Source organism: Scyliorhinus torazame, chromosome 14, assembly GCF_047496885.1.
Source record: "Scyliorhinus torazame isolate Kashiwa2021f chromosome 14, sScyTor2.1, whole genome shotgun sequence".
NCBI lineage: Eukaryota > Metazoa > Chordata > Chondrichthyes > Carcharhiniformes > Scyliorhinidae > Scyliorhinus > Scyliorhinus torazame.
Window position 1 is genome coordinate 73,141,650 of NC_092720.1, and position 13,936 is coordinate 73,155,585.

A 13,936-nucleotide genomic window follows, 5' to 3' on the forward strand; every position below is an offset into this window, starting at 1 on the left:
CAGTACTCCTGAAAGTGGTCTCTGAGCATGTAATTGGCTGAAACTGGTTTTTGATTAAGGAAGTTGCCGAGCATGGAAGCAGGGTGTAAAAGTGCAGTGTAATAGTCTCATTATTTTCCCAACTATTACAATGAAGTGACAAGTGAGGTTTGTTGCAGCACTGTCTTTTGCTTATCGGCTGTACACCATTTACTACAGTCACATCATTAAAATGCCAGCATGTCTGCTATAAATACTGAGGACTATAGTTATAACTTTAAGTAAGAAAACTCCTTACAAGGTAAAATAAAAAGTGCTCTAAGTTTTCAGAGATTAAAAACAATTGGCGTGATCTAACTAAATGGGAACAAAGTCCCATAGCGAGCATATTTAGCCAGGTTTTTCCCGCGCTATAAAACAACACTCGCTTAAGATGGGGGCCTCAGCGGGAAATGCGTGGGCGAGGTCGTACAGAGCCCCGCTTTGTGCACTGAGGAGCTCCACTCGCCGGAACGCCTCAATGTATCGAGAAATCGGGAGGCCATTTAAAAATGGCCCCAAGCCACCCCCCCGCCCCCCCCCCCCCCCCGCCCCCCCCCCCCCCCCCCCCCCCCACCCCAAGCCCCAACACACTGTGGGAGGGTGTTCAGGTGGAACTGCCAGCTAGCAGGGGCACTGCCAAGTTGGCAGTGTCAAGCTGGCATTTTTCCCGTGACAGGGATCGGGCCGGGTGGTGCCCTGCATGGGTGCAAGGGGGCCTGGGGACCCCCTTGTGGGTGAGTTGGAGCTTTGGACGGATTCAAGGGTCACGTCGGGGGGGGGGGGGGCGCTGAGAGATCGGGATGCCATTTAAAAATGGCTCCTGATCTCCTTCTGCCCTGAGGATTTCTGTCGAGCGGAGCTCCTCAGTGCAGAAACTGGGACTAGGTCGGCCTCATCAGGGAGTTCCCCGCTGAGACCCCAGATCTACTCGAATGGGAATAGAGTCCTGTTCAATATCGTAGTGTTTCTTGGCTCTCCGAGCGCCGGGAAACACCCGGCTTAATGCGCCTGTAATGAGACTCTGTTCCCATTTGGATAGATCGTGCCGTCAGAGACAGAAATTTAAGGAGATATTTCATAACTTTCAATAGATACATTCCAGGGAGAAGGAAAGACTCTAGAAGAAGGATGTACCACCTGATGCGACCATCAATTCACACGAGACGATTAGTAGAAGTGAACAGTGGTTTTAATAAGCTAGATCAGTGCCTGTCTGCGACTGCACTGTACTGAGTGCTGCCGACAGGCTGCAGATCTATATACCACCCCTGAGGGGGCGGAGCCTCAGGCGGAGCCCATAAGGGCATCAACATAATACAACACAATACAGTGGTGAATTGTAGCAGCAATACATTCACCGCACCACCCATGGCTGGTTAAAGATGGCATAAAGTTGAAAGAAACTGTGCACAATTTTACAAAGGTTAGTGGTAGGCCAGGAGATTGGACAGTATTTAAAAACCAATGAATAGCTAAAACATAATGAGGAAGAAATTAGCATCTGAGAGAAAACTAGCTAGAAATGTATAAGCAGATAGTCGATTAGCATTGGATCTGCAGGGAATGAGAATGGGGAATTAATAATGGGAAATAAGGAAATGGCGGAAGCATTGAACAGATTTTTGTGTCTATCTACACTGTAGGCGACACAAATAACGACCAGAAATACTTGTAAATCAAGAAGTGGAAGGGAGGGAGGAACTGAAAACATCTGCAATCACCAGGGAAAGGATACCCAGAAAACTTTTAGAACAAAAGGCAGTCCCAGGACTTGATGGCTTGCATCCTTAAAGTAGTGGTTGCGCATTGGTTTAAATTTTGAAAAATTAGTTAGATTCCGGAAAGGTCGCATCAGATTGGAAAACAGTGAATGTAACTCCTCTATTCAAGAAACAAAGGAGATGAAAAGCATTAAAGGAGGCCAGTTTGCCTAACATCTGTCATAAGGAAAGTGCTAGAATCTATTGTGAAAGAGGTTATAACAGGGCACGTTGAAAATCTTAATGCAATCACACAGACTCAAAAGAGTTTTGTGAAGGGGAAATCATGTTTGACAAATTTATTACTGCTTAAGGAAGTAACAAGTAACGTTGATAAAGGGAAATCTTTAGATGTGATAGATTTCCAAAAGGCATTTGTAAGGTGCAACATTAAAGGTTACTACACAAAATAAGAGATCATGGTATAAGGGGTAACATATTAGCGTGGATAGAGGATGGGTTAGCTAACATAAAGCAGAGAGTAGGGATAAGTGGGTCATTTCGCGTTGGCAAGTTATAACAACTGGATTACCACAGGGATGAGGTCTACAGATGATATCATGATTTGGATAAAGGGACTGAATGTACATTTGCTAAATTTGCTGATGGTACACAGATAAGTAGAAGAGTAAGTTGTGAAGAGAACATGAGTCTGCAAAAAGATATATCTAGGTGAAATGAGTGGGTACAAATTTGGCAGATGGAACATGATATGGAAATTTGTGACCATGTCCAATTTAGAAGGAAGCATATAAAAGTAGCATATTATTTAAATGGAGAGAGTTTGCAGAGGCACAGCAGGATCTGCGTATCCTGGTACATGAATCAGAATAAGGACGTTCTCAGGTACAGCAAGTGATTAGGAAGGCAAATGGAATGTTTTGTTTATTGCAAGGGGAATTGAATATAAAAAGAAAGTTTTGCTAAAGTTACACAGGACATTGTTGAAGCCACTTCGGGAGTACTGTACACTTTAGGCCTCCTTACTTAAGAAATGGTAGCAGTTCAGAAAAAGTTCACTACTTCCTGGGGTGAAGGTGTTATTGTATGAGAAAAGGTTGCAAACATTTAGCCTGTTTCCATTAGAGTTTAAAAGAATGACAGATGATCTTATTGAAATCTACAAGATGCTGAGGAGATGCTGAGAGTATGTTTCCCAGTGTGGGAGAACTGGAACTAGGGGCACAGTTTAAAAAATAAGAGGTCTCCCATTTAAGGTGGTGATGAGGACAGTTTTTTTCCTCAGGGTTGTTAGTCTTTGGATTTTCTCTTAGCCAGGGAGCAGTGGAGGCAGGGTCATTGATTATTTTTAAGGCTGAGTTAGATTAATTCTTGATTGACCAGGGAGTCAAAGAATATAGGGGGTAGACAGAAGACTAGAGCTGAGGCCACAACCAGGTCAGTCATGGGAGAGCAGGCTCAAGGGGCTGAATGGCCTCCTGATCCTAATTTGTATGTTCATATGAGATATAGGCAGGTTAAGTGAGTGGGTAACAAGGTGGAGTTTAATGGGGGGGGGGGGGGGGGGGGGGTGGAAGTGAGAACTTATTTACTTTGGTGGTAAGAATCGAAGTGTGGAAGATTTTTTTAAAAGGTGTTAACGTTTTAAATGTTGATGTTCAGAGAAACTTGGGTACATTTGTGCAAGGAACACAAAGTTAGCAGACAGATACAGCAATTAGGAAGGCCAACAGCATATTAGCTGTTATGGTGAGGCAATTGAAGTACAAGAGTAAAGAAGTCTTGCTACAGTTGTATAGGGCGTGCTGAGACCACACCTGGCGTAAGGTGCACAGTTTTGGTGGCCATATCCATATTTGCCTTGGAGGCAGTGCACTGAAGGTTCACCAGATTGGTTCCTGGAATGAATGAATTGGCCTATGATGATAGAATCATAGACTTTACAGTGCAGAAGGAGGCCATTCGGCCCATTGAGTCTGCACCGGCCCTTGGAAACAGCATCACACTTCAGCCCACGCCTCCACCCTATCCCTGTAAACCAGCAACCCCACCTAACCTTTTTGGACACTTAAGGGGCAATTTATCATAGAATCATAGAATTTACAGTGCAGAAGGAGGCCATTCAGCCCATCGAGTCTGCACCGGCTCTTGGAAAGAGCACCCTACCCAAGGTCCACACCTCCACCCTATCCCCATAACCCAGTAACCCAACCCAACACTAAGGGCAATTTTGGACACTATGGGCAATTTAGCATGGCCGATCCACCTAACCCACACATCTTTGGACTGTGGGAGGAAACCGGAGCACCCGGAGGAAACCCACGCACACATGGGGAGGATGTGCAGACTCCGCATAGACAGTGACCCAAGCCGGAATCGAACCTGGGACCCTGGAGCTGTGAAGCAACAGTGCTAACCACTGTGCGAACGTGCCGCCCATAATTGAAATTAAGTAGTGCCAAAGACTTAACCAATTGATGGTATATTACTCCGTAGATATATCCTGCTTCTTAGGATTGTGAAAAGGGCAATTGTAATCACAATTTGATAAAAACAAATTATTAATTTCAGAAAAAAATTTACTTCACCATTAGTATGCATAGTGGAATATGTATAATTATCAAAAGCAACTAGCATTCTTGAGGTTGGATTGTCACTCAAAGGATATCTTTGAAACCTATCCTAAAAGAGGCCTCTAGAGCACCATATATTGTAAAGTCGGCTTACCCTTTCTATTTTCTTCTTCAGCAGTCGCGGTCAAATTCAATCCCATTTAGCAAGTACATCATTCTGGTGTGGCTTATAGAAAGCATCAGTTTAATTGGACATCTGCACTTAACAAATTGCTGCCAAGTATTCTCTATGGTTTTATTGAATTGAAATTATCTTGTGATTGAAGCACTTTAGCTTTTGTATTTTATTGTTCTCTCCCAGTCTGACACAGAATTCTGGGATAAAATGCAAGATGAATGGGAGGAAATGGCACGTAGGAATTGGATTGCAGGAAGTGAGCAGCCTCCAGCAAATACAACCGTCTCCCCACATGAAAAGGTGATTTTTTAAATATGACCTTCACAAAATGTTGCTTTAGAATACATTTTTTGTAACTATTAAATGTTTGGTTGTTTGATTCTCTTGTATATTCAAAATATATCTGAAAATGGTGACAATGAATGCTTGCAGTATAATAATGAGTTAATATACTGTACAGGACAAAAGTGAGGAAAATATAGCTGAAAAAAGTTCAAACCTTTAATGTACTATTACCTCATTCTTTACATAAGATGGATTCTAATTGTCTGCCTCATATGAAACAGAGCCCAAGTAATGAATAGTGGATTGATGTGAGTACGTGTAGTAATGGTGGTGAGTTACAGTTTGCTCATGGTGTCTGAGGTGCTGACAACATGCATTTTGTACATGTATATTGTAGTCTGGAGCTCATGGATAATGATGGCAGAGGCTCCAATATTCTCTCCATCACATAGCTGGCCAGGAATCTCTCCCACTGTTATGGAGTCTTTGGAACTCTCTTTCTAGAGCTAGAAAAATTCTTGAATAGCAAGGGGGTGAAAGGTTATTGGGGGTAGGTGGGAATGTTAAGTCGAGGTTACAATCAGGTCAGCCATAATCTTATTGACTGGCAGATCAAGCTCGAAGAGCTGAGTGGCCTACTCATGCTCCTTGTTCATCTGCACTGCCTGCCATTGGCATGTGTTAGAAGGATTAATTTACAGGTTGATACTTAACCTCTTTGGTCACGTTATGAACGCATTTTCCTTGGCCATCACGTGCTGAGATGGGGCTCAAAACTGGAGCCTCTGGCTCAGAGGCAGCAGGATACTCTGCACTGCTTTGGAAGACCTCCACCCGGTAATTGTAGTGCTAACCAGTTAAAACAGCAAATTAATGAGGGCTGGAAGGAGTCGAACAAATGTTGAATGGATCCTTTTGGAGATAATTAGGAATGAAGCAATTTAATCAATGTAATCATGAATAGCAAGATAATAGTGAATAAATTATATGCAGTATAATGCCTATAAAGCTATCAGTCAGCAGAACAATTTTGTTCTCGAAGTTCGATAAACAATTCTTATGATTTTCATCATGAGATGTTCACTTCAATTGACCTTTGCTTACAGGGTTATTATTTTCACACTGACAATCCCTTCAAAGACTGGCCCAATGCATTTGAGGAAGCAATAAAAAAGCAGAAAGAAGGAGATCTGCCCAATGCAGTCTTACTGTTGGAATCAGCAATTTTGCAGGACCCCTATGATGCAGAGGTAGGCTAATGATGTTCAGCAATCATAAGTATATTAAAAAAGTGAAATATGTTAACAATTGTAGAAGTTTATGTAATGCATAATGTGTAGCACTGTGTTCTTACAAATATGAGATGCATTTTGCTTGTTCTCAAAGAGGTAAGATATATAAGAACATTAGGGGCGGGATTCCCTGGTCCACCAGCCGTATGTTCCTCGGCTACCTGCCTTTCGCTGGTAGCGGGGGTTCTATCCTCCGACCAATTGTAACTACCCTGCGCTGCCGTGAAACCCGCTGGAGGGCCTGCGTTGCCGGCAGGAAAATTGAATCAAAACAATCAGAGTATTCCGGTCTAGATTTCCTATATATGTGGACCCATTATTAACATATAATGTTCAATGCATTCCACTGCAGTTTTCAATTAAATGAATTATCAGTATGCAGTTGGGGTAGCTGGAGAACTGTTTTCTTCAATAAAGTATATATATCACTTTATTGTTACGAGCAGAAATTAAATGGATTATATGCTAATACTCTGATTGTAATTGTAACATTTGAAAGGGGCTTTCACCAGCAAATCAAACTTTGATATACTGTTAATGGGGCTATGCCTAATGATACAAAACAGTTTATAATGCTTTTTCATTGAAAACCATTGGAACCTACCGTGAAGTTTGAAACTGATATACAACAATTTATATCTGCGTGGTGATGTTAACATAGTTAAACATCCCACGGTGTTTGTTTCTAGTAATATAAATACAAAGTCTCTTCACATGGCCCTTCATTAATAGCATTCTAGAGAGCAACTGGGGAATGCTTGAGTATCACCAAGGTATGCCTCTTTCTTGGTTTTGCCCTGCATTAACCCTCTGTACCCAAGGAACATAAATGCTAATTTTAGCATAACGCACTGACAGTCATACTTTTGGAAACATTGTCAGTGTGTCAATGTTCTCTGGTTAAAAAAAAAATTAGCATGGAACTGTCCTATAAATATCCTGTTGCTGACGGGATGGGTTCATACCACGGCATGTGGTAGATAGAGGTTCTCAAAAGGGGTTTTTACCTACAGTTTACAGTGAGGTCACAATTTTCATCATTATCCATTTCTCCAGATTCTTCCTGCTCTAAAAACCACAAAATTTGACATCTTCACTTACATAATCTAGTTCTTTTGAGTTGAAAGTATCTGAGATGACACTTGGGAATGAAAGAGCGAGTAATGAGATGAGACAGCAGAAATTGCATCAGAGGAAAACAGGGAAAGTGAAGGTCCAGGGTGGCCTAGATTGTAACTTCCTCATCTTCATCATGTTTGTCTTGTCACAGTCAATGTGGAAGAAGTGCAGTCTCTCCTTCATTGTCTTCTTCCTGTTATTTTCGTGAATCTGCAAAAAAGGAGGGTACAAGCTAAGTTCTGAAAAAGAGTCATTTAACATGACGCATAGACCGCGGGCTGGATTCTCTGCCGCGGGATGCTCCGTTTTGCCGGCAGCCCGGGGGTTTCCCGACAGCGTGGGGCTGCTCCACAATGAGAAACCCAATTGACCAGCCAGCATAACGGAGCATCCCGCCGGCGGGGTGAAACAGAAATGTGGCGAGGTGGGGCAGAGCATCCTATCCCCTGTTTCTCCCTGTACAGGGGCTTCCAAACCTGTTGTGTAATTCCAACACATTCTTTTTTTATTATAGTACAAACTAAGAGTGGGTGACCATATCTCTGTTGGGATTAAGGAAACAGAGAAGGTTTTTCACAAATGCCATGGCAATTGGGGATGGGCAATAAATGCTGTCTTTTGTCAGCAATGCCCACATCCCATAACTGACATGTAAAAACAATCTTGTACGCCATCACAAACCTATTGCTCGCATTCTGGCTTAAATCTCCCAATACAAGAGCAGAGTTCCTTCTTATCAATTTCATGGCATGCACCTTGTAGGGAGTATCTCCCGTTGTGTGGGATGCCCCCTTTGATGCCCTGAGTCCCACATACATTGTGTGCAAGGGTAGCAATTTTGGATTATTTTACAGATGTATTGGGACAGTTGTTGCAAGTAATTTGGTGGTATTATCATAGATTATCATAGAATTTACAGTGCAGAAGGCGGACCTTTGGCCCATCGAGTCTGCACCGGCTCTTGGAAAGAGCACCCTACCCAAGGTCAACACCTCCACCCTATCCCCATAACCCAGTAACACCAGCCAACACTAAGGGCAATTTTGGACACCAAGGGCAATTTATCATGGCCAATCCACCTAACCTGCACATCTTTGGACTGTGGGAGGAAACCGGAGCACCGGGAGGAAACCCATGCACACACGGGGAGGATGTGCAGACTCCGCATAGACAGTGACCCAAGCCGGAATCGAGCCTGTGACCCTGGAGCTGTGAAGCAGTTGTGCTATCCACAATGCTACCGTGCTGCCCATGGTATCTTGTTGACGTGGAGGAAGAGGTATGAGGACTGTATGTGCAAGTAGGGAGAAGCAGTGGTGTAGTGGTATTGTCACTGGACTAATATTCCAGAGACCCAGGATAATGCTCTGGGGACTTGGGTTCGAATCCGGCCAGGGCAGATGGTGGAATTTGAATTCAATAAAAAATCTGGAATTAAAATGTCAAATGATGACCATGAAACCATTGTCAGTTGTCATAAAAACCTATCTGGTTCACTAATGTCCTTGAGGGAGAAATCTAACGTGCTTACCTGGTCTGGCCTAAACATGACTCCAGAACCACAGCAATGTGGTTGATTCTTAAATGCCCTCAGGGATGGGCAATAAATGCTGGGCCAGCCAGTGATGGCCACATCCCATGAAACAAATAAAGGAAAAAAAATTGTAATTTAGGAAGGTAATTACATACCACTTTAAGACCCCTTGCTTATGCTCTTTTTAGCCAGACAGTCGTGTGAAAATGTAGTTATGGGGCTCTTAAAGGAATGGCCAATGCTCTACCTGACCAGTCCTGTCTTACAGTGGAGGCCGGGTCATTGAGTATGTTCAAAGAATGATAGGATCCCTATATTGCGGAGAGAGGCCATTTGGCTCATCGGGTCTGCACCGGCCCTCTGAAAGAGCACCCTTGCTAGGCCCACTCCCCCACCCTAACCTCATAACCCCATCTAACCTGCACATCTTTGGACATGAGGAAGCAATTTAGCATGGTCAATCCACCTAACCTCATCTTTGGAATGATAAGCTCATTAGACAGATTGTTGATCAGCAAGGGAGTTGAGGAGTAAGTGGGGTGGGGAGGGGGGGGTGGTAGGCAGGGGCCAGACAGCAAGGTGGAGTTGAGGCCACAGTCAGATCTCGAGAGGCCAAATAGCCTACTCCAAATGGCTCCCCATTCCTGTGTTGTACTTAGTGATCCAAATGCCATCCTACTTCTCTGCTGCCGCCCCAGCTGATTGCTGCAAAGAGCTGTTAAACTTGGCTTCTTAAAAGCTCATTTCTTAGCACCCAAAACATTACTTCTCTTTTACATGGGTTTACGCTGGCTGTCATGATATGCAGACATGCAGATAATGATATGCAGACAGGCAGCTAATGAACACCGAGAACAGGACATGACCAATGAGCAGGCAGGACACTCGGGTGTGGTACCTCACTTTCAAAGGCATGAGGCACACACACTCCACCTCTTTTCACTGATGAACATCTACAGAGTGAGTCAGGGTGTATGTACAGTATCACACCTCCAGCACGTGGAAAAGAGCTAGTCTGGTTCAGTCAAACAGAGTAACCACACTTAGGTTAGCAGAGAGTCAAACTCATAGAGAACTGTGTTAACTGTGCTAACTGTTTCAATAAATCAGATTGAACTAACTTCAAGGTCTGGAGTATCTTTTGGTTAAAGTTGCAGCCAGTGTTATCCCAGAGTACATAACACTACATGCTACCAGGAGACTGCTTAATCTAGGTGGTTTACCTCAGTCCGTTCCGTGATGACCAGCGAATGTATCCCGGCACCATGGAGAAGAATCAGGCTCCTCACCAGCTCAGGACCTCCGGCAATCTCCGTGCCAACTGGCGGACATTCAAGCAAAAGTTTCTGCTGTACACCGAAGCTTCTGACCTCGTCTGATGCAAAGAAGATCCCGCTTCTCTCAACAGCGGGTGATCAAGCCACCGAACTCTTCAACTCTTTTCTCTTCACCAAAGGCCAGGACAAGACAAAGTTTCAGACCATCCTGGACAAGTTTGACAGTCACTGTGAAGTGGACACCAATGAAATCTTAGAGCGCTACATATTCAAACAGCATCTACAAGGTAAAGATGAATCTTTCAACTCCTTCTTAACTAACTTCCGCCTGCTAGCGCTGTCCTGCAACTTTGGTGATATTGCTGACTCCATGATCAGAGACCAAATCATTTTTGGAATTCACTCTGATCCTCTGAGAGAGCAGCTACTGAAAATCAAACATACGATCCTGCCAGTCGTGATTGAAACATGCACAGTCCATGAGCACGCCAAAAATCGCTATGCCCAGTACAAATCGGCTGAAAATGAGAAACTTGCCTCCCACGAGGCAGAGAGTGTGCAGGCCATCGCCCGGATGCAGCGCCTCAGCATTGATGAAAGTAGCCATTTTGCACGCTTTTCCCGGGGCCCCACGCATGCGCGATATGAACGGGCTAACGAAGCGGCCGACACCCGCACTGCGTATGTGCGACGATGCGCGGAGCGTCAGGATGCCGACGTCATGACGTGCTCGAACTGCAGCAACGCCCACTTAAAGAAACACTGCCCTGCAAGAGGCAGGCGATGTTTAAACTCCAGGAAGCCTGGACACTATGCAACCTTGTGCAGGGCTGCACCACCAGTCAGGGTCCAGCGCTCCCAATTCCGACGACGGCGTGTTCATAGTGTGCAACACCGATTACAGGATTCTGATCCTGGCAGCACAATGGATCCAGAGGAAGATGCCTGGACTCCGCCTACTGTGTGGGCATCATTACCAAATGCGAATATGCCACATCCAACTCATCACAAAGTCAATCCAACCTCGCTGTGGATTCTGTGGACGAATGGCGTGCGGTGATGCAGGTCAACAACTGCTCCATCCAATTTAAGCTGGATACAGGTGCCAACCTCCTCTCGCAGGCAGATTTCAAATGCATCAGGAAGCCCCCCCAAGGTCCTTCCAGCAGGCTCCTGGACTACAACGGAAATGCCATCACGGCACTGGGATCCTGCCATCTACTTGTCTCCAACCGGAACACCCATGCACGGTTACGTTTTGAAATTGTCAAGCCAGACAGGGCATCCCTACTTGGCGCGCATGCCTGCAAGCAGCTGAACCTCGTGCAGCGGGTTTACACGACATCTTCCAATGTGGGTCGTCAGGCCGGCATTGACGACATCCTCACTCAGTATCCGGATTTGTTCGATGGGATGGGCATGCTGCCATATCGATGCAAGATTCTGCTACGACCTGATGCCAAGCCAGTGATCCACGCACCACGCCGGGTCCCGGCTATGCTGAGGGAGCGCCTGAAGGCACAGCTCAAGGATCTTCAGCAACAGGGCATCATTTCCAAGGTAACCGAACCGACTGACTGAGTCAGCTCGATGCTATGTGTTAGAAAGCCTTCGGGAGACCTGCGCATCTGCATTAATCCCAAGGATCCCAATAAGAATATAATGCGTAAACACTACCCCATCCCGAAGCGGGAGGAACTCACCAGTCAGATGGCACACGCACGTTTTTTCACCAAGTTAGATGCGTCACATGGATTTTGGCAATTCCAGCTGGATGAGTTCAGCAGAAGGCTCTGCACCTTCAACACACCGTTTGGCTAATACTGCTATAATCGCATGCCGTTTGGCATTGTCTCGGCATCAGAGATCTTCCATCGCATCATGGAGCAGATGATGGAGGGCATTGAAGGGGTTCGTGTGTACGTGGAAGACATCATCATATGGTCCACGACCCCTGAAGAGCATGTTTCCCGTCTCCAGCAGGTATTCCGCCATGTCCATGCTAATAGCCTGAAGCTGAACAGGTCCAAATGTTGCTTTGGCATGTCGACACTCAAGTTCCTAGGTGACTAGATCTCTCAGCAGGGCGTGCGCCTGGCCACAGACAAGGTCAAGGCCATTGAAGCCATGAAGATCGCTGAAGACAAGAAGGTGGTGTTGCGCTTCCTGGGCATGGTCAATTTTCTGAGCAAGTTCATCCCAAACCTGGCCTCACACTACAGCCCTACGAAACCTGGTGAAAAAGTCCACTGTCTTCGAGTGGAAGGCAGCACATCAGGCAGAGTGGTTGGAGCTGAAAGCCAAGCTCACCACTGCACCCGTCTTGGCATTTTTCGACCCAGACAGGGAGATGAAGATCCCGACAGATGCGAGCCAGGATGGCATTGGTGCCGTGCTGCTTCAACGCTATGACACTTCATCCTGGGCACTGGTAGCCTACGCATCGAGGGCCATGACGCCCACCGAAACAAGATATGCACAAATCGAGACGGAATGCCTGGGTCTTCTCACTGCCATTCTCAAGTTTCACGGCTATGTCTACGGCCTGCCGACATTCACTGTCGAGATGGATCTTAGGCCTCTGGTCCACATTATCCACAAGGGCCTGAACGATATGACGCCTCGGTTGCAGCGCATCCTCCTCAGACTCAGAAGGTACGACTTTGACTTAGTGTACACGCCTGGCAAGGAGCTCATCATCGCTGATGCATTGTCCCGCTCCATCACATTGCCTAGTGAACCGCTGGAAATCATCCGGCAGATTGAATCACTGGTGCACTTGTGTGCTAGAATGTGGTTCGTATCCGCGAGGAGACAGCCAAAGACCCCCTCGTGCAGCATGTCATGCATCACCTCGCCAATGGCTGACAGAAAGGGCAGTACCCTCAATTTTACAATGTAAAGGATGACCTGACGGTGATTGATGGTATCCTCCTCAAGCTGGACCGGATTGTCATTCCACTCAGTCTCCAGAGCTTGGTGCTCCGCCAAATCCATGAGGGACACCTGGGCGTCGAGTAGTGCAGACACAGAGCCAGGCAGGCTGTCTACTGGCCCGGTATTAGCCAGGACATCTCGAACATGGTCCTCAACGCTTTCAGCCAGCGCAGAGTAAGGAGACGCTCCAGCAGCATGAAATCGAGACCTCCCCGTGGTCCAAGATTGCCATCGACTTCTTTCATGCAAATGGTCGTGACTATGTGTTGATTATTGACTATTTCCCCAATTACCCAGAAGTCGTGAAGCTCTCAGACCTCACATCTCGGACCGTCATCAAGGCCTGTAAGGAGACGTTCTCCAGGCATGAGTGACAATGGCCCGTGCTTCAACAGCCACGAGTGGTCTATGCTTGCCAAGTCATACCATTTCAAACATGTCAGTTCCAGCCCACACTATCCGCAGTCCAATGGGAAGGTTGTAAAAGGGGTGCACATTGTGAAACAGCTCATCTGCAAGGCCACGGATTCTGCTTCTGACATCTACCTCGTGCTGCTTGCGTACAGGGTGACCCCACTGTCCACTGGCATGTCGTCGGCTCAACTCCTGATGAACAGGGACCTGCGGACGACACTTCCAGCCATACACTTGCCCAACCTGGATCACCTCCCGGTGCTGCAGAAGGTGCAGCAGCTCCGAAACCAGCAAAAGCAGGGCTATGATGCTCATGCCACTGATTTGCCCATGTTATCCCCGGCAGACACTGTCAGGATCAGGATACCAGATGGTGGCTGGTCTGCTCCAGCTGTTGTTATTCGACAGGCTGCGCCCCGCTCATCTGTTGTACGTATGGCTGATGGTTCTGTTGTGCGATGAAACAGATGGGCACTGCGCAAAGTTGCCTGCCCGCAACCGCTTTCTTCTCCGTTTCCGTCCGTTGTTTTGCCACCACCTGATATCTCGAACAATGAGGCCACCAGTCAGGCTTCCATCCCGCCT

General features: G+C 46.1%; 1 protein-coding gene across 3 annotated transcripts in view; it reads left to right on the forward strand.

Annotated features, from left to right (window-relative positions):
• LOC140389808 (PEX5-related protein-like) overlaps positions 1-13,936 on the forward strand; it is a 273,485-nt gene that overhangs the window by 217,422 nt on the left and 42,127 nt on the right. For all 3 annotated transcript variants that reach the window (XM_072474344.1, XM_072474345.1, XM_072474347.1), the window contains 2 exons: positions 4,677-4,793; positions 5,885-6,028. In XM_072474344.1, coding sequence (XP_072330445.1) covers positions 4,677-4,793; positions 5,885-6,028 — 261 coding nt within the window. The remainder of the gene's footprint in view (positions 1-4,676; positions 4,794-5,884; positions 6,029-13,936) is intronic.